At 37.4% G+C, this 18,976-nt stretch overlaps 1 protein-coding gene across 9 annotated transcripts in view; it reads right to left on the bottom strand.

Annotated features, from left to right (window-relative positions):
* NF1 (neurofibromin 1) overlaps positions 1–18,976 on the bottom strand; it is a 300,188-nt gene that overhangs the window by 199,125 nt on the left and 82,087 nt on the right. For 5 of the 9 annotated variants that reach the window (XM_056127967.1, XM_056127959.1, XM_056127961.1 and 2 more), the window contains exons 5-12: positions 14,880–14,986; positions 13,576–13,643; positions 12,979–13,054; positions 11,969–12,126; positions 7,708–7,881; positions 7,171–7,293; positions 6,854–6,928; positions 4,587–4,616 (exon numbers count right to left, since the gene is read on the bottom strand). In XM_056127967.1, coding sequence (XP_055983942.1) covers positions 4,587–4,616; positions 6,854–6,928; positions 7,171–7,293; positions 7,708–7,881; positions 11,969–12,126; positions 12,979–13,054; positions 13,576–13,643; positions 14,880–14,986 — 811 coding nt within the window. The remainder of the gene's footprint in view (positions 1–4,586; positions 4,617–6,853; positions 6,929–7,170; positions 7,294–7,707; positions 7,882–11,968; positions 12,127–12,978; positions 13,055–13,575; positions 13,644–14,879; positions 14,987–18,976) is intronic. The other 4 variants (XM_056127960.1, XM_056127964.1, XM_056127965.1 and 1 more) reach the window with 1 other exon arrangement.

The following is an 18,976-nucleotide window of genomic DNA, read 5'->3' as shown; positions in this document are numbered from 1 at the left end:
GAATAAAATCTTCAGTCTTTATTTTGTAGTTTCTGTAGCTTATCTTTTTAAAATATTTAATGTCTCATACCTTTCAAAAACATATGCATATACAGGACATATCTCTCCAGATAATGTTATTATTATCAAAGCATTAAAAGAAATTAGAGGTCCTAGGATTTAAACTGGTGGTAGAATGAATGCCTCGGAATGCATTAGGCCTTGAGTTCAATTCCTGGCATACACAGACACATACAGCACTCAAAAAATGAGATTAGTGGTTCAACACAATGTTGAAATAATATGTGGCAAGTACTTATTTACCTATAAATAATGAGAATTGTAATATGAAATTAGTAAATGAAATCATAAATCTATCATTTTTAACTGATACACAATGATGGCACAATATATGAAAGGCTAATGATCACCACAAGACAAACATCATCTAAATTTTTTTGTGCAAATATTTTTCTATTTTGACTTAATCTGTTTAGTTTGAGTTTTGTTCCCTGGGGTCCAAGGGCCACACCAGGAAGAAATCAGGGAATATTCCTGAAACTGCACTCAAGGGTCACTCCTGGGAGTGCTTGGTAAACTACAGAAAGTGCAGGAATAGAACCGGGGTGAACTGCATTCAAGAAAAGCACCTGACCCCCCCCCCCAATAATATCTTTCCAGCCCCCAACCTGTTTAGTTTTTATTGAAGTTTTTGGTGTTTTCTCAGTTTGAAAGCTTATCTTTAAAAGAAATTCCCACATTATAAAAAATAAGTTACACAAAACACTGAAACTATAAAGCTTCTCTATTAACACAAAGGAAAATCTCTACATATGGAGTGCATACAAATTAAAACACTTATTGTAAGAAACAATAACAAAGCAATAATATATTAAAATGGCAATTAAAAAGAATTTAGATAAAAGAAATTTTATAGAACATGAAGTCCTGTTCCTAGGTTCCTTCTTATTCAAAACTAATTTATTTAAATTCTCAAAGTTTGGAAGCCGGAGCAATAGTACAATGGGTATGGCATTTGCCTTGCACACAGCCGACCCAGGTTCAATTCCTGGCATCCCCCAAGCACCGCCAGAAGTAATTCCTGAGTGCACAGCCAGGAATAACCCCTGAGCATCGCTGGGTGTGATCCAAAAAGAAAAAACAGAAAGAAAAAAATTTTGAAGTTTAAAATTTTTTACCTAACAATTCCCTAAATACTTTGAGTAATACTAAGTTATATTACCTTAAGCCAAAATACTGGATTACAAATTTTACTTACTAGATAGTAAACTAGAAAATTGAATATATAATATTCTATTTAAGAAGAAAATCCCCAAAAAAGAGAAGTTTGATTTTTTATTTGGTTCTACTTTTCCCTCAACTCTTAATTAAAGCTAATTTCTAATAAATGATGGATTGTTAGTTTGATTATATAATAGACACCTTAACTATTGACCAATTTGATCATCTCATTTCTTCAAAGTAATCATTCTAGTCTAATTTTCATGTGTTCACTGATTTAAAGTGTATATTAATTAGCTTTAAGTAGCAAAAGCTGAATAATCACAAAATTCACTGAGATAAGGTTCTCACTACATGAAACACTAGTATATTGTTATCTTGTTAGAAACTAAAAGATAGCATCTCAGATAACTTCATTCCAAATTAATGTTATTTTAATCACTGTATCACTGTCATCCCATTGTTCATCGATTTCCTCAAGCAAGCACCAGTAACATTCTAGCCCTGAGATTTCAGCAAGTGCCACATTGGAGGTTCTTTTAGGGTCAGGGGAATGAGACCCATGATTGTTAATGGGTTTTGACATTAACAAATACGCCACAGGGAGATTGCCAGACTCTGCTGTGCGGGCAGGATACTCTCGGTAGCCTACTGGGTTCTCTGAGAGAGAGAACTAGACATAAGAGGTTTGGTTAAACCAAGTGTCTGGGAGCTTGGTTAAACCAAGTGTCTGGGAGTCCCTGGGTCTTGTAAATAATGTTATTTTAATCGCTACTGAAACTGTATCACGGTACTAAGTATATCCTACTAATTACTTGATTATGATTTAGATCTAGTAATTTTCTTAACTGATATTTTTCTAAAACATAAATTTGTTCATTAAAAAAATTATCTTGTAGTGCCAGGGATCAAATCCAGGTTCTCACATATGAAAAGCATTTGTTTACCACTGAACCACATCCCTGGTCCAAATTAATTCATTTTGAAGTTAAAAATAAAAGATATGGGGCTGGAATGATAGCACAGTGGGTAGGGCATTTGCCTTGCACGCAGCCAACCCAGGTTTGATTCCCAGCATCCCATATAATCCCCTGAGCACCGCCAGGGGTAATTCCTGAGTGCAAAGCCAGGAGTAACCCCTGTGCATCACCGGGTGTGACTCAAAAAAAGCAAAAAAAAAAAAAAAATTTTTTAAATACATTTTAAAATAAAGCAAGCATTAGAAGAAACTAGGCATCAGGTGACTGTTAAAAAATTTTAGTATTTTTAACAATCACTTAGTATAATCTTTCTGAAACCTGTCAATTACACTTGTCTTTTCTTCTTTGCAAATATTATTTATTGCCAAACAAATGGCTATACTATACTCTTGTTACATGAGCAAACTATAACAATTCAACAGATTATGCCACTATTACTATCACTGTCCTCCCGTTGTTCATCGATTTGCTTGAGCGGGCCCAGTAACATTATGAGACTTGTTACTGTGTTTGGCACATCAAATACATCATGGGTAGCTTGCCAGGCTTTGCTGTGCAGGAGAAATACTCTTGGTAGCTTCCCGGGCTCTCCGAGAGGGGTGGTGGAATCGAACTCAGATCAGCTGTGTCGGCTGCGTGCAAGGCAAACGCCCTACCCGCTGTGCTATCGGCTCCTTCCAAATAACTTTCAACTCATTCTTAGTATCTGAACTAGACTTATGAAAACTAAAATAAACGTGAAATAAAACTAAACATCTAAACTGGCATAAAAGACAAAGAGAATACTAAGTATTATAACAGCTATAACATGGACCAATGGTACTAAGATATTTATGGTGGCTAAGATATTTGGTTGAGATATATGTGTAATTCTTTACTTCCCCAATTTTAACAACATATCTAAATTAACCTAAACAAAACTTAGATTAAATATATAACACATATTTTAACTCTAATTCATCTTTCATGGTGTATCATTATTTTTCAAAGGCAATAGTATGTTTGGGAGATAGCATGGAGGCTAGGGTACATGGAACTCTGGTTTGATGCTCAGCTCCATGTGACTCCCTGAGCAATGCTGAATATAGCTCTCTCTGGAGGCTTACAAACACTAATGGGTATGGCCCTGGTGGCACATCAGCACTGTAGGGAATGAGAGGTAAACAGCCCCCAGTACTTCAAGGCCTGAGTTGTACTGCATCCTTGGGTACTAGCATTCAACCATTCAGCCTAGTTGGTGAGAAACAATTGCTGGGTGTGGCGTCAGTTCCCTTGAATACCACTTATGAGGTTTCCCAAGCCCAAAAAAGATAAAAATAAAAAAGATAAGGTAATATTATAAGTACAATTTTAGAAACATACGAAAAATGATACAATAAAATTCAGAGTCACAACACTACCACATTTCCTAAGACACAGCAAAATTATCTTAGTCCTAAACATAGTACTTATAAAATAATATGTTTCTTAAAACCAAAACAAAACTCTGTATTATTATTACCAGGTAGCACTGTAGCACTGTCCTCCCATTGTTCATCAATTTGCTCGAGCAGGCACTAGTAACGTCTCCATTGTGAGACTTGTTACTGTTTTTGGCATATTGAATACACCACGGTAGCTTGCCAGGCTCTACCGCGTGGGCGGGATACTCCCAGTAGCTTGCCAAGCTCTCCGAGAGAGACAGAGGAATTGAACCTGGGTCGGCCGTGTGCAAGGCAAACACCCTACCAGCTGTGCTATCGCTCCAGTAATATAAACACTCAAAATTTCATCAGTAAAGCTTATCTTATTTGAGAATGCAATTAATTTTTAAATTAGTGAACTGGTCAAATAAGCATTTAAAAACAAAACTTCTGAAGCAAAATGATCCAGAAACTTCTTAACGGAAAAAAAAAATCACACTGTGAAAAACTAGGAATCCAAATAAGAAAAAAAATCATGTGATTTCAAGACCAATTCTTTCTATGATTAACTGTATTCAGTGAGATTCTCTAATTGTCAGTTCATAAATCTCGACACTTATGTAGCCTCAACCCAGGGGGAGTTAAAACCTTAGAAAAAAAATTATCAAATTATCTAAAATGATATATCATTATCTAAGATTTAACTTTTAAAAGATACTTTGCAATTCAAATTAGTGCAACCTTCTCAAACTAGGTCACAGACAGGTTACTGATGTTTAATTTTTTTTCAATGAGTCAATATATTTTGATACAGATTTATAGTGACATGACCTCTGATACAGACACACTCCACCTTCACACATGCAGTACTTGGTAGAAGAATAAAAGGATGCACAACCACTTCACCACATACACTGAGGCATGCATGAAGTACCACTCCAGTCATGCTTTAAACCCACAAAGGAGCAGCTTAGCCACTTACAGCAGTGCCAAGTCCATGCTTGAAAGTGCTCTATATTTTCAATTGTAGACAAAAATATTTCACAATTAAAGTAACTAGCCACAATGTTAAAAAATTATATAGCTTGGATTTACTAAATACAAGTTTTAAGCATTTGTGTAAGACTATCCATTCTAAATTTTAGTAAATTTTAAGCCAACACAGAAACAAGAAGGATTTTTTTCCAAATTACATACAATATGAGGGATTTTTTTTCCCTCTCCAATAGCCTTGAGAGTAAATCTAGAATTTACAGCGTCCTGACTTGTTAAACAGGCAAATTAAGTGTTTTTTTAAACATACCTTATTTTCAATCTGATTCATAAAACTTTCCATTTGGAACAAATAGCATTTCATGTTATTTCACCTATAATTTGACTCTGATACTCAACTGAGAGAAAAGCACGCTCCCTCACCCATTTTAATGTTTCATAATGACTGGGAGTGAAAAAGGAAGGTAGCAAAACAGCATTTAATAAAATGAGGACTGGAGACGCTCAATCTCTGATAATGCACAAGGCAGTCTAGTGCAACAGATCATTGTTCTGTATAAAATGCCACTTGCATTGAGAAAAACTATGTGTCACTAGTTTTATTAATAGCTGTTTTCTCCTGCAGGAAGGGATAAAATAATATGTGGGCAGTACTTATTTTAAGTAACACATCCAAAGCAAATGAAGTAGGAAGGTGTTCTTCAGAAACATACTCTTAAAATAAAATGGGATTTAACTATAAACATACCTGAGGAATAAATGATTAGAGCCCTTTTCTTAAAGGAGGAAAACAAAAAAGAAGTGAAGCAACAGATTTATAAAGGTGAATATTTGTAAAGGGGGAAAAAATAGAATTGTGATACATAATTACTGAGAAGCTCCACAATATGACTGCTCATAGGAGAACTTTTTAAGTCCATGATCCAAATCTGGTAATGCTCTACCATCTTTCTACTTAATGTACTCACATCAGTAGAACATTTCACATGTACATTTTGATAGGCTTATTTTGTCTGATAAGCTTCTGCAGGTCAACAACTTTAATTAAGTGAATTAATAGTTCATTTATTTAAAGACTGAACTGAAGCATCAAATAGGGTCTCATTTTTTTTTTAAGAGAAAGGCTTTGTTGGGGCTGGAAAATAACAACAGGTGGGCATTTGCCTTGCATGAGGCGGACCTGGGTTCAACCCCATATGGTCCCCCACGCACCACCAGGAGTAATTCCTGAGCACAGAGTCAGGAGTAATCCCTGAGAAAGGCTTTTTTGATTAGACTTAGAATAGGTTTATACAGTGTGCAACAGCATAAGGAAAATGTAGTAGTCTTTTTGTTTGTCTGTTTTTGCTTTTTTTTTTTTTTGCGGTCAGGGGTTATTCCTGGCTCTGCACTCAGGAATCACTCCTGGCAGTGCTCAGGTGACCATATGGAATATGGGATGCTGGGAATCAAACCAGAGTCAGCTGCGTGCAAGGCAAATGCCCTACATGCTGAACTATTGCTCTAGCCCCAAAACACTGTACTCTTAAGAAAAAAAATTTTTTTTAATTTTCTACAAAAAAATTGGGTTCAGGGAGACAATAGTGGATAGGGTGCTTGCCTTGTATGAGGCCAATCAAATTTGATCCCTAGCACTCCATATGATCCCCCAAACACCATCTGAAGTGTCCCCAAATGCAGAGCCAGGAGTAAAGCCCTAAGCACCATCCGGTGTGGTACATCAAACAAAATAAATAACATGCACATGAGAAAAAAATCTGAAAAGTAATGCATCATAATGTATCAGCCCATCCACCCACCATCTCACCATTTTTCTTAAATGTACCAGACTGGACTACAATGTAAAAATTATTTTCTTAGAACTTAAATTATGACAAGGCAGATTAAAGGTTGGAAAAGAGATGGTGTGTATACATACACATAAAGAGCTCCGGGATTAAAATGTTTATTTATATTTTCAGTGGCACTGTCTCCCAAGGGCTCTTGAGAAAAAATAAGTGTTTTAGATTTAACCTTTCCAAAGTATCTTATTATTTCCACTTTACTCAATAAGGGTTCTACGGTTAAAACTAAAGGTAAAAATAGAATTGTATATCAGTTATTAGATATAACCAACTGTTAGATTTCTTCCTAGATTATTATGTAGATTATTCATCTAAGTTCAGAGTCTTAGGTGAACCAAGAATTTCATTCTAAAAAAAAACATAAAAAGGAAAGAAAAAAATTAAGTAATTTAGCAATACCTTTTGGACTTACATTGGTGATGATTCGATGGAGTGAATTTACCAGCACATAGTGAAATGTAGAAGGAGAATTCTGAGCCAAGCAGATCTACAGAGGAAAGAGGAAAAAATACAAAAAGAGACTATTTTGAAATAAATTGCAATGCAAATTAGGAAAAAAGAACAACAAAGAGAAATTTCTTTGAAAAACAATGTAATTTTACAATCTTAAAATAAACATTAACATGTAATATTGAGAAATGGCAACAGAGGTGTAACCAGTTAATATTTTTAGTTATTCAACACTTATAAAGAATCAATAGCCTTAGAAAGCCTAACAAATGTCCTTACCTTAAAGTGTTGGTTGTTGTGAGGGCTTATACGAAAGCAAGAAACAAGACAATCAATCATTAAATCCACATCTGCAGGCTGACTGCCTCTTGAGAATGGTTTACTTGGATTAAAAAGCAGGTTCTATTGGAAACATTAATAGAAAACAAAAAGTTTTTAAGCAGTTAAATAGTTTATTCTCCCAAGTATTTAATAACATTAACAAAACAGCAATTACTTTCACTTGCCAGAAGTACAGAGCACTGGTTTATCTGTCTGTTAAAATCCTATACCATTCATAATTCCTCTCAGACTAAGTTTTGTACTGCATAAAATCCAAGTAAGGATATTTATGGTAATTTAAGACAATTTTATTTTTTTATATTCAAAGTTACTTTAGCCTGAACAACAAAACCAATTCGTCTGAACTTGAAATCAGAGATTTAGAACTTCATGGCTAGCAATGTACTTTGAAAATGATAGGGTGAAATAACTGCACTAGGAGTTTGTTTTTCAAAACAATTTAAATTTGAAATGAGGAAATATTAAGAACGTTACCTTAAGATCAACCACCATGGACTGCACTAGCAGGAAAATGACAGAATTGTCTTCCCAGTTGATGTAAGTACTTGCTTTGCACAGCTTGACACAAGCGATGGCAGCACTCTCTGTCAGCTGCCTGCTTCCCCCATGGCCAGCAAGGGCTTTCCGTAGACTGTCCAGAAACAACTTCTAGAGTTCAAATATAGTAAGAGGGCATACAAAGTTTTAAACGTCAAAGTTATACAATAAAAAAGAAAATCATCAGTCTCTAAAAGTCATACTTTTAAAAATACATAATTGATATTTGTGGTTTTAAATTTTCATCACTTATCATCTCTGAAATACTTCTCAAATTCAAAAATCCAGAATCTGTTCTTGACTTAAATTTTTGTTTGGTTTTTGTGCCATACCCAGCACTGTTCGGGAGTTACTCCACACCTAATGCTTACTCCCAGAGAACCATGCAGTGTTGAGAATCAAACCCAAGCCTACTACATGCAAAACATGTGCATTCACCCTTTGGGTTGTCTGTCCAGTCTTAAAAGAACATAAAAAACAGTCATTCTTCGGCAAAGGAGTGGACCTATCTGATTTTATCTGATTATACCTTAAATTTCTAAATATTAAACTATCTTGATTATATGACTTTTCTCAAACTGGTCATCCTTATCTAAAAGTTCAGGTTATATCAACCTTTAGCCTTCTAAGTACATACTTTAGAGTGATTGACGGTTCTAATTTGTATTCCTTAGAAAAAGTTACCAATTCTTGAAAGTTCAAGCCCTCCTTACAACTGACAAATTTCTTCCCTTAGTTCTCCTAAAATAAAAAAAAGAAAATTTCCTGCCTCCACTCACCTACTCTCAAATATAAGATGTTGAAAACTAAATTCACCAAATAGCATAATTCCTGTTCTCAAGAACATGGAACCAGCTCCAAAAAAGACCACATTATGTCATAAAACAAGTCAATAAATGTGGATTGAAATCATATAAAATATTTTTCTTATCATAACGAAACTACAAATAAAAAGAAGAAAAACTGGAAAATTCACAAATAAAACACAACATACCAAAACTTAAGGATTATAGCAAAAGCAATGCTAAGAGGAAAATTTACAGTTGGAAATGCTTACTCTATAAAAGAACAATCACAATCAATAAGTAAACTGTATCTTAAGTAAATAAAAAAGTGAAACTAAACCCAAAGTTAGAAGTAAGGAAATAAAAAGTAGAGCAAAAATAAAGAAAAAATGTAAACTAGTAAACCAATAAAATCTAAGGCCATTTCTTTTCAAAAGGCCAAGAAATCTTGACAAACCTTTAGAATAAAATAAAAAGATTCAAACACCAAAAAATATCAATTAAAAGTGAGACTACTACTGTTTTTGTAGATACATAAAGGTTATAGGAATAAAAGAGTGTCTGTAAACATAGTTCAAAGGGTCGGAGCTTATGTTTGGTTTGTGCAGAACCTGGGTTTGGTACTTTGGGGGCTGCTAGTAATATGTGTGTGTGTGTGTGTGTGTGTGTGTGTGTGTGTGTGTGTGTCAGAAAAAGAGAGAGAGATCTTGTAATTTTAACTGACACTAGAAAATAATACATACTGGCTTTAAAGGTCATTTAGAGTAGGCACATGTTTTTGGGAAAAGAATTTCTGCTTTCATTTTTGGTGTGGGGGTTGCTTTTTTTTTCCTTTTTTGCATTTGGGTCAGACTCAGCTGTGGCAGGAGTTCACTCCAGGCTCTGTGTCAGGGAATTAAAAGGAAAAAAAAAGTACAGCAACATATGATTTGATAAGGAATCTATATTGAGAACTCTCAAAATAGTATTAATTTCTATTTAATATTTTAATGGAAAAAAACATTTCTAATCTGGAATGTAGTTCAGTGGTATATCATTTGCTTTGCATGTATGAAGCCCCATTTCAATCCTCAGCACAAAAAATAATTTGTTCTCAATGACAGATGAATAGGCAAAAAATTGTGAGATATATATATGTGTATATATAGATGTACATAAAACAGATTACTCAGCTATAAAAATATCAAATCTTGCAATTTATGCAATGTGGAGGGAAATAGAGGTTATCTTGCTAAAAGAGTGCATCAGACATAGAAAAGGAAAAAAAATAGCCAATGATAAGACCCTGAGACTCTACCTATAAGAACTGAGCTCATGAAGCACAGGAACAGGGAGGGGGCTGGAAAAGAACATAACAGACAGTGGTAGAGGGATGCTGGATTCCCTGGTGGCAAGTGTAGCCTTAAACACTTAGGCCTTAAACTAATACTAACACTACTGTAAGCCATAACGTTGACAATTTTAAAAAAGAAAAATCATTTTTAGGAGTGAATTATCTGTTATGCAAATTATTTCTAAATAAAATGAATAAACAGAAAGTTGGGAAGGAGAATTCTGAGCAAAAATGTAGAGGATTAAAAAAGAATGAGCTTCAGATAGAGAAGGGAACACCAAATAAAGGGTGTTGGGATGATCCTCCCAGGATGGGAGAAGCATGCTGAAAGTAGACTATAGACCAAACATGATTGTCACCTGTTGCCTCTTTTGCAAACCACAACACCCAATAAGAGAAAGAGAACAAAAGGGAATGCCCTGCCACAGAGGCAGGGTGGGATGGTGGAATGGGGATGGGAAGGATACTGGGATCCGTGGTGGAGGGAAATGGGCACTGGCAGAGGGATGGGTATTTGATCATTGTATAATTGAAACCGAAGCACAAAAATTTGTAAGTGTACAACCGTACCTCATGATGTCTCACTAATAAAAATTAAAAAAAAAAATGAGCTTCTTCCTGGGTAGCAATGTCCTCCCATTGTTCATCGATTTTTTTTGAGCTGGCACCCGTAACGTCTCCATTGTGCGACTTGTTACTGTTTTTTTGGCATATCGAATACGTCACGGGTAGCTTGCAAGGCTCTGTCATGTGGGAGGGATACTCTTGGTAGCTTGCTGGACTCTCCAAGAGGGACAGAGGAATAAAACGTGGGTCGGCTGCATGCAAGGCCAACGACCTACACACTGTGCTATTGCTCCAGCCTTAGGTACAAAATTTAAATATCTATCTAGCAAAAACAAACAAAAAAACTTCTCCAAGGAAACAGAGAAATAGTATAGGAGTGAAGGTATATACACCTTGCATGAAGCTGAGACCAGTTCCAGTCCTGACACAGCGATATGACACCTAAACTAACTGTATCTCAAACTACATACACTAATACCTCCTATAACTAGGTGAGGACCAATAGGAAGGAAAACAGCACACTTCAGCCTAAACCCTCAGAGAATTCCCCAAGAGAATGAACTAGAAAGTTTCACCCTCAGAACACAGCAGACACAACAGGAAGGCCCCCTAGAAGATCAAAGATGCATAAGGATCAGAGCACAGAAGGCTCTAACAATACCAACTAGTTCTGTAACTTATCAGATATTGACCACTGAGATACCATGATGAGGATGACTAATGAGCTCAAACAAAACAAACAACAACAACAATAAACCAACCACCACAACCATACAGGAAGTCGTAAACCACAGGATTGAGATTGTGTGAAAGCAGATATGAGAAAACCACAATCAGATCTGAGAGAAATGAAGAGCATGGTAAGTGAAATTAAAAACGAAACAAACAGAAAAACACCAACTCAATGGAAAACCTCACAACAGAGTAATACAGCTGAAGGAGTAGTTGGTGAGCCCCAAAATGAGACGCAGGAAACCTCTAGAAAACAACGGAAGATGGGGAAAGGTCTGAAAAGAAATGAACAGCACACCAGCAAACTGTGAGATGAGTTCAAGAGGAGCAATTTAAGAATAAACAGAATCCCTCAGAAATATGAAGGCAACTCAAAGAACCACTAACTAGTCAAAAAAATCACAGACATGAGTTTCCCACAGTTGAAGAGTGCATGTACCCAGACCCAAGATATACAACAAAAGTAAACCCTCTTAAAAAAACCTCCTGGCTCTATGGTCAGCAATCACTCTTGGCTCATGCGGCCTATAAAACCCGGGTTTGAACCTGGATCAGCAGCATGCAAGACATGAGGTTTACCTGCTTTACCATCTCAATACTGTTTTCTTGTGTGTGTGTGTGTGTGTGTGTGTGTGTGTGTGTGTGTGTGTGTGTGTGTGTGTGTTTGGGCAGCACCTTGCTGTATTCAGGGCTTACTCCTGGCTCTGCATTTAGGAATCACTTTGAGTAAAATAAGCTACTTCACATCTGGATATAATGGAAATAACTTTGACTTCCTCACCTTATTCATGTTGTTCTCATCAACCACGTCCCTGGATATATCCTGGATTATTTCTGGACACAAGATAAGGAGAATGATTTGCAGCGGCCAAACTGCTGCTTTCCGTTTGGTACTTTCAGCAAAACCATCCACCAAGTCAAATAGTTTTTCTGCACATTCTAAGTAAAAATATAAATATTAATGTTATCAGATGAGAAGGGAAAAAATCCCAAAAAGCACAATTCCAAATTCCAAAAGTCAGATTTAAAAAAAAAACTGATGCTCATTTAAACAACTAAAATACATTCACATAAGCAGAAAAACAGTGTCATATTGTCTAAGTATCAGATAATTTACTGTGATCGAAAATTCAACCACTTTTCAAAATGATGAAACTTATATTTAGTCTTCAGGTGCAGTACTATGCAAACTGTTATGCAACTAAGGAACCAAGACTGAAGATCTTTTCAAAAGGAATCACTGACATTCTTCAGTATTTAATTCCCTGCTTTGGCAAGTGCTACTCAAGAATTTAGGTAGGGATATTACTATTTTTACACATCTCCCTAAATATAAAATTGAAACCATAAGAAGTTACTTTCCCACAAAAACAACGAAAGTCCCAAATATCCAAATCACAGCTCTAGTAGTATAGCTTCATTTCAAACTTCTTTCCTGTTTGCTCAAAGGAAAGGAAATGGAACAGGGACATTTTTAGAAATACTAGAAAGAGTACTTCCTATTTGACATCAGTTGAAAAATGTAAAAGCAAGTTAATAACAAAATAATTCACAAAGCAAAGCTGGAGCAATTCTACAGCAGGTAGAGCATTTTGCCTCGCATGAGGCAGACCCGGGGGGTTCAATCCCCAGCATCCCATATGGTACCTGGAACACCACCAGGAATAATCCCTGAGCATCACCAATGTGGCCCAAAACCAAAATATAAAAATGATCTGGAAAGCAATAGGATTTATTTAGGTCATAAATTAGAGTTTATAAGAAAAATTAAAAACCAAAACTTATCCTTACCAGCCATATCAGTCTGTGGAATCTGGTATAGCTTTGTAAATTCATCTGGATAATTTTCTACCCAGTTCCAAAATGCCTAAAAAGACCAAAACATAATTTTTCATGTAAAACAGTCATATTTTTGTAACATAGTAAGTGAAATGTCATACACCTCCAATTATATACACAAACTTCTAATTCTCTTCATAATACAGCAATGCTTTCTTTCTAAAACTTAATCTTAAATTACAAATCAAGCCATGACTTTTTTATTTAAAATACAAAAGACAGTGGGTAGAGCGATAACACAGCGGGCAGGACGTTTGCCTTGCAAGCAGCCAACACGGCCGAGCCGGGTTTGATTCCTCCGCCCCTCTCAGAGAGCCTGGCAAGCTATCGAGACTATCTCGCCTTCGGCAAAGCCTGGCAAGCTACCCGTGATGTATTCAATATGCCAAACACAGTAACAACAAGTCTCACAATGGAGACGTTACTGGGCCCGCTCGAGATAATCGATGAACAACAGGAGAACAGTGACAGTGACAAAAGACAGAAATACTTATAACATTTATAACCAAAAATTAACTAAAGTTTAATAGCAGAGTAGTTATAACTTACTTTTTCAAGGCTATTTATAACAGCTAACTGGGCAACCTTCTTTAAGGCTTTAAATTTAAATGCTGTTTCTGAAAAAAAAATGGTTTTAAATTAACTCTAAACATAGTTAACACAAATAAAATTCAAAGCTACTAGTAAAAATAACAAGTTTTTTTAACACACAATCTTTATTTTATTACTGTAAGCAACGTAAAGGTAAAATCAGTATAAATCAAAACTACACTGTGTGTGATATCCAGGAAATATGTTTCAGTAAAACACAATGAAACTAAAATAAAAGTAAAATATGTCTTGAACTGCAAAGGTTGTTGTAAGTTGTCCTCCTCTGACATGTTTTAAATAACAATTTATTGTTAAGGGTGGGGATCTCACCAGAGGTGTTCAGGGCCCCAGGATCCACTCCTAAACTAGGTCTGGCACTTCAATCATAGGACCTGACAATGCAGCAAAGCTTTGGCTGAACACTGCTGGGAGCCACCAAAATCTCCCTAGTGATGCTGGATTGTGGGTGATATGTGGTGCCAGAATCAAACTCATAACCTCTAGCTGTCTCACCAGCACAGGGGTGCCAGGGATTATCCAGGCCACTCAGTGGTATTCAGTGGCTTCGAGACTGTATGCAGCTTTGCTCAGGAGACCAGGTGGGTACCAGGGTTCAACCAGGATCAACAACAATCAAGACATCTCTCTGTTCCCAAATTGGTATGTTAAGGCTCTTGAGTACCACCAAGTCCTGAGTGCAAAGCCAGAAGTAACCCCCAACATTGCTGGGTGTGACCCAAAAAACTAAAAAAAAAAAAATTTCTTGATGTTCTACTTCAAAACTTAAGTAGTGTAATATATCCAAAATATAAATTTTTCAACCCAATGATTAATTTCAGATACCAAACTCTGTGCCAGGCTGTGGGGCGGGTGAGAACCCTCCCCACCCCAAGGGACCCAACCCCGGCAGCCGACCTCCACTGCCCAACCACTGCCACGCTCCAGGTTGCTTTCCAACCGTATGGCTGCTTTGCGTTTTTATAAGAAACTTCCTATCCATTTATGTTTCTCAGAGAGTCCAGCAAGCTACGGAGAGTATCCCGTCCACACAGGCAGAACCTGGCAAGCTCCCCATGGCATATTCGATATGCCAAATACAGTAATGACAATAGATCTCATTCCCCTGATCCTAAAAGAGCCTCCAATTGTTGGGAAAAGACGAGTAAGAAGAGGCTGCTAAAATCTCTGGGCCGGGAGGAACAGAGATTTGACAACCAACGGGATGACAGTGGTACAGTGATACGATATGCAATTAAACTTACCCTTCAGAAGTCGTTTTAATTTTGCACAATCTACATTGATATACTGTAATAATTCTATATCATGAACATCAACATTGTCTTCTGAACAAACAGTCAATTCTTGCAACCTGAAAAGCAAAAACACAAAAATATTGTTAGCATAAATTTAGGATATTCCATAATTCTGAATTCAAAAATATTCTTCTCATGTCAATGATATTTTAAGTATGAATACATATAAAAATAAATATTTCTTGTGAAAATCTAGAGGAATTAATAATTTAGAAGATTAAAGAAACCATGATTATCCAATAAATTTCCCTGTGCAATATATAAAATTATTACACATCTTAATATACAGTTTTACCAAAAAAAAAAAAAGGATGAATCACAGCATGTTGATAATTGCTGACAGTAGAGCAATGCATCTATCTTCTGTATGTGCATCTTTCAAACTTTTATATAATAAAAACTTTTGATTCAAATTTCAAGTCATAAGTGAAATAAACTACTAATCACTATTCACATTTTTCAGAACTAGAAATCATAATTTGCAATCAATTTACAATTCACATGCAATTAATTTACTTTGTACTATAAAATAAGCCACTCCTCACTACACTTTTCAGTCTATACATGTATTTATGTGACTGTTTAAAGTCTATTCCTTGATTGCACTCATTTGTGGTATAAAAAATATACATATCTATCTATCTATATATGTAAGAGTAATACCTTCTCAGGTAAAACAGGGGCTAGGAGGACTGGTCAATGATTGGAATCAACCACAAGTGTGTGTGGAGCAGAGGGTATAGAGAAGGGACCAGTATGACAATAATAGCCGGGAAATATCATGCTGGACAAGTGCTGAGGGTTAAAAGTAGGTAAGGAATATACCTGATAACCTTTCAGTATCTGTACTGCAAACCACAATGCCCAAAAGGGGAGAGGGAGGGAGGGAGGAAGGGACGGAGGGAGGGAGGAAGGGAGAGGGAGAGGGAGAGGAAGAGGGAGAGGGAGAGGGAGAGGGAGAGGGAGAGGGAGAGGGAGAGGGAGAGGGAGAGGGAGGGAGAGGGGGGGGAGATAGAGAGAGAGAGAGAGAGAGAGAGAAGTGTCTGCCATAAAGGGTGGGGTGTGATGGGAGGGAACCTGGAGACACTGGTGCTAGGAAATGTACACTGGTGGACGGATGGGTGTTGGAACATTGTATGACTGAAACCTAATCACAAACAGCTTTGTAAGGGTCTATCTCACAGTGATTCATTAAAAAAAAAAACTTAGAACTTTAAAAAATAAAAAAATAAAAGTCTATTCCTCACAGCAATTTAAAGCTTAAAAGAACAAGATTTCCCTAAACCCCATGTTAGTATAAATTTTAATATTAATTTCCCTTAAAAAGTTACCACAGTGTGGAAAAATTTAACACTTAAAATTTGCAATTTTTTTTGTTGTCACGGTTTATTTTGGGGTCTCACTCAGTGGTGCTTAGAGGTTATTTTTGTCTCAGTGCTCAGGAGACAATATGTGGTGTTGGGGAATCAAACCTGGCCCTCTCAAATGATGCTTCAGCCTATTGAGCAATGTCTCTGAGCAAAATGCATATATTTTTTTATTATTTTATTTTATTATTATATTTTTATTATTATTTTTTATTAAACACCATGAGGTACAGTGGTAGACATAAATTTTTGTGCTTGGGTCTCAGTTGCACAATGATCAAGTACCCATCCCTTCACCAGTGCCCATTTTCCACCACCACGGGTCCCAGTATCCCTCCTGCCCCCCATCGCATGTATTTTTAAACTAATAAAATCACCTAGGTCTAAACAAAGATGGTTACTGATTTTTTTGTTTTGCTTTTGAGTCACACCCAGTGGTGCTCAGGGATCACTCCTGGTGGGGGCTCAGGGGAGCATATGTGGTGCTAGGGATCAAACCAAGGCTGGCTGTGTGCAAGCCCTACCTGCTGCGCCATCGCTCTGGCTCTCCTTTAGTTCTATTTTTCATTAACCACAGAAATCAGCTTTCAAATGCTAGCATTCACTAATCTATTGAATTGTGCTTCTTAATGAGGAATGCTAATTATTCCAATGAATTATATTAAAAACTGTTAGCAATAGAATATAATTACCTATTTTCTAAAGTGCAGAGATATAGTGAAATGGTAAATATTACATGATATTAATATTCACTTGAATTACACCATTTTATTGCCGTTCAAAACCGATTATTAATCACACTAAACCTTCAGTCACTAAAAATTAAATCAATCCTATTTTTTTAAGTATTTCTTATACTAACTTTAGCCGACAGACTAAAGTTCTGTGTGTGTGTGTGTGTGTGTATCCAATAGTCAAATTGTTCTAAGCACGCCCACTAAAGCGCATGAAGTGGGAATGCAACAGCAAAGGCCAAATACCAAGTGGGTCAGGAGTAAAAGGAGCAGGCATAAAGTCATGTGTAAAGGCAGTCATGCAGTGTTGGTCAGGTCACTAATGCCTGGTATAATAGTAACCACCATCTGCAGGACTTGAGAAACAGTTATCCCTAAGATAAGAGAAGAACCATTTACCTTCTCTAATAATGCACCAGCACACCCCCCCCACCTTGTTAACTTGTTCCTGGGAGGTCATCTGACCCCACTACAGTATGGCCTGTGGCCAGCAGATGGAAAGCACCAGGCATGCTGGTTAGTGGTGGGCTCTTCCTGGGCCAATGTTCTGATCCCTCATGCCTATAAGCTGCAGCCAGCTCACCTGATCCTGAGGACTTATGAGGCCACAGAACCTCCTCAACTCTTCCAAGGGCAGAAAGAGGAAGATCCAAGTGTTAAAAACTTGAACTTGGGGTTTGGGGAGTTTTCCCCCCCGTAATTTGAATTAGTGTTGCAAGAAAGGTATTTGTAAGAACTGCCAGAGAATGTCCAATTTCAAGACGGCTTTTGTTTGCAGTGTCCAATAACCTCCCAACATGAAACCTCTGAAAACACCATTCTGCTGAGTACTGAAAAAAAAAACCTATTTTGTGCTGTGTGTCTTTTTCTTTTGTTGGGGGGAGGGGGGCGAAATTCCCCAAACAGTACTCAAGAACCCAAGGTCGACCCTGGGACAAAAGCAGCTCTGAACCTCTGCCTCTGCCTCTGCCTCTTCGTCCCCAACACTGTTTCGGTCTTCTTTCCCACCCAGGTCAGTTTATCCGTCAGTATTCAAACCCGGGACTTGGCTTTCTCCGTGCAACCGCTCCAGGCATCCTCTAGGACCCTGGGACAAAAGCAGCCCTGAGACTCTGACTCTTCCTCTTCATCCCCAACGCTGTGCCCATCTTCTTCCCCACCCAGTCTTTACCCCCCAACACACACCAGGTTCCCGTGGGGGTGTGGCCTCTTCAGAAGTGGGCGTGGCTTTGGCAGACGTGGGCGTGACCTAATTTTAGGCGGGCCAACCCTCACGCGGCAGCAGGTAGTTTATTCATACCAAGAAATCTAGTGTAACATCACAGTTCCCATACCCACACACCAACATGAAGAAACAACGCAAATCCTCACCACGTGGGGAGGACGATTAAAAGAGTCCAGAAGCCTCAGTAGGTACTACTCACCTAAGAGATCTCTCTAACAAAGAATTCAGATATGAAGTCATGAAGATGTTCAATGAACTCAATGAAACAGTCAGACAGATATCCAGTAAATTGAAGGAGGACATAAAAGATACAGTGGATCGAACAATCAAGAAAATCCAGGAAGAAATGAGAGCAGAAATTGGAAAGCTGTGCACAGAAATGTCACGAATTAAAGATACCGTAAAGGTAAAGGTAAAGGCCCTCCCGTTGATCGTCGATTTGCTCGAGCGGGCCCAGTAACGTCTCCATTGGAGACTTTGTTGTTACTGTGTCTGGCATATCGAATACTCTCGGCAGCTTGCCGGGCTCTCGAGAGGGGCGGAGGAATCGAACTCGGGTCGGCATGTTGGCCGCTTGTAAGGCGAACGCTCTACCCACTGTGCTATCGCTCCAGCCCGTAGATGAAATAAAAACTCAGGCTGTGCCCTCAATAGTAGAATGACCACAGCTGAAGACAGAATCAGTGAGCTGGAAGATCAGCTGCACCAAGCTAACAGGCA

Source organism: Sorex fumeus, unplaced genomic scaffold (genome assembly GCF_029834395.1).
Source record: "Sorex fumeus unplaced genomic scaffold, SorFum_2.1 ptg000063l, whole genome shotgun sequence".
NCBI classification, from domain to species: Eukaryota; Metazoa; Chordata; class Mammalia; order Eulipotyphla; family Soricidae; genus Sorex; species Sorex fumeus.
This window is presented reverse-complemented; position numbering and strand designations above follow the sequence as displayed.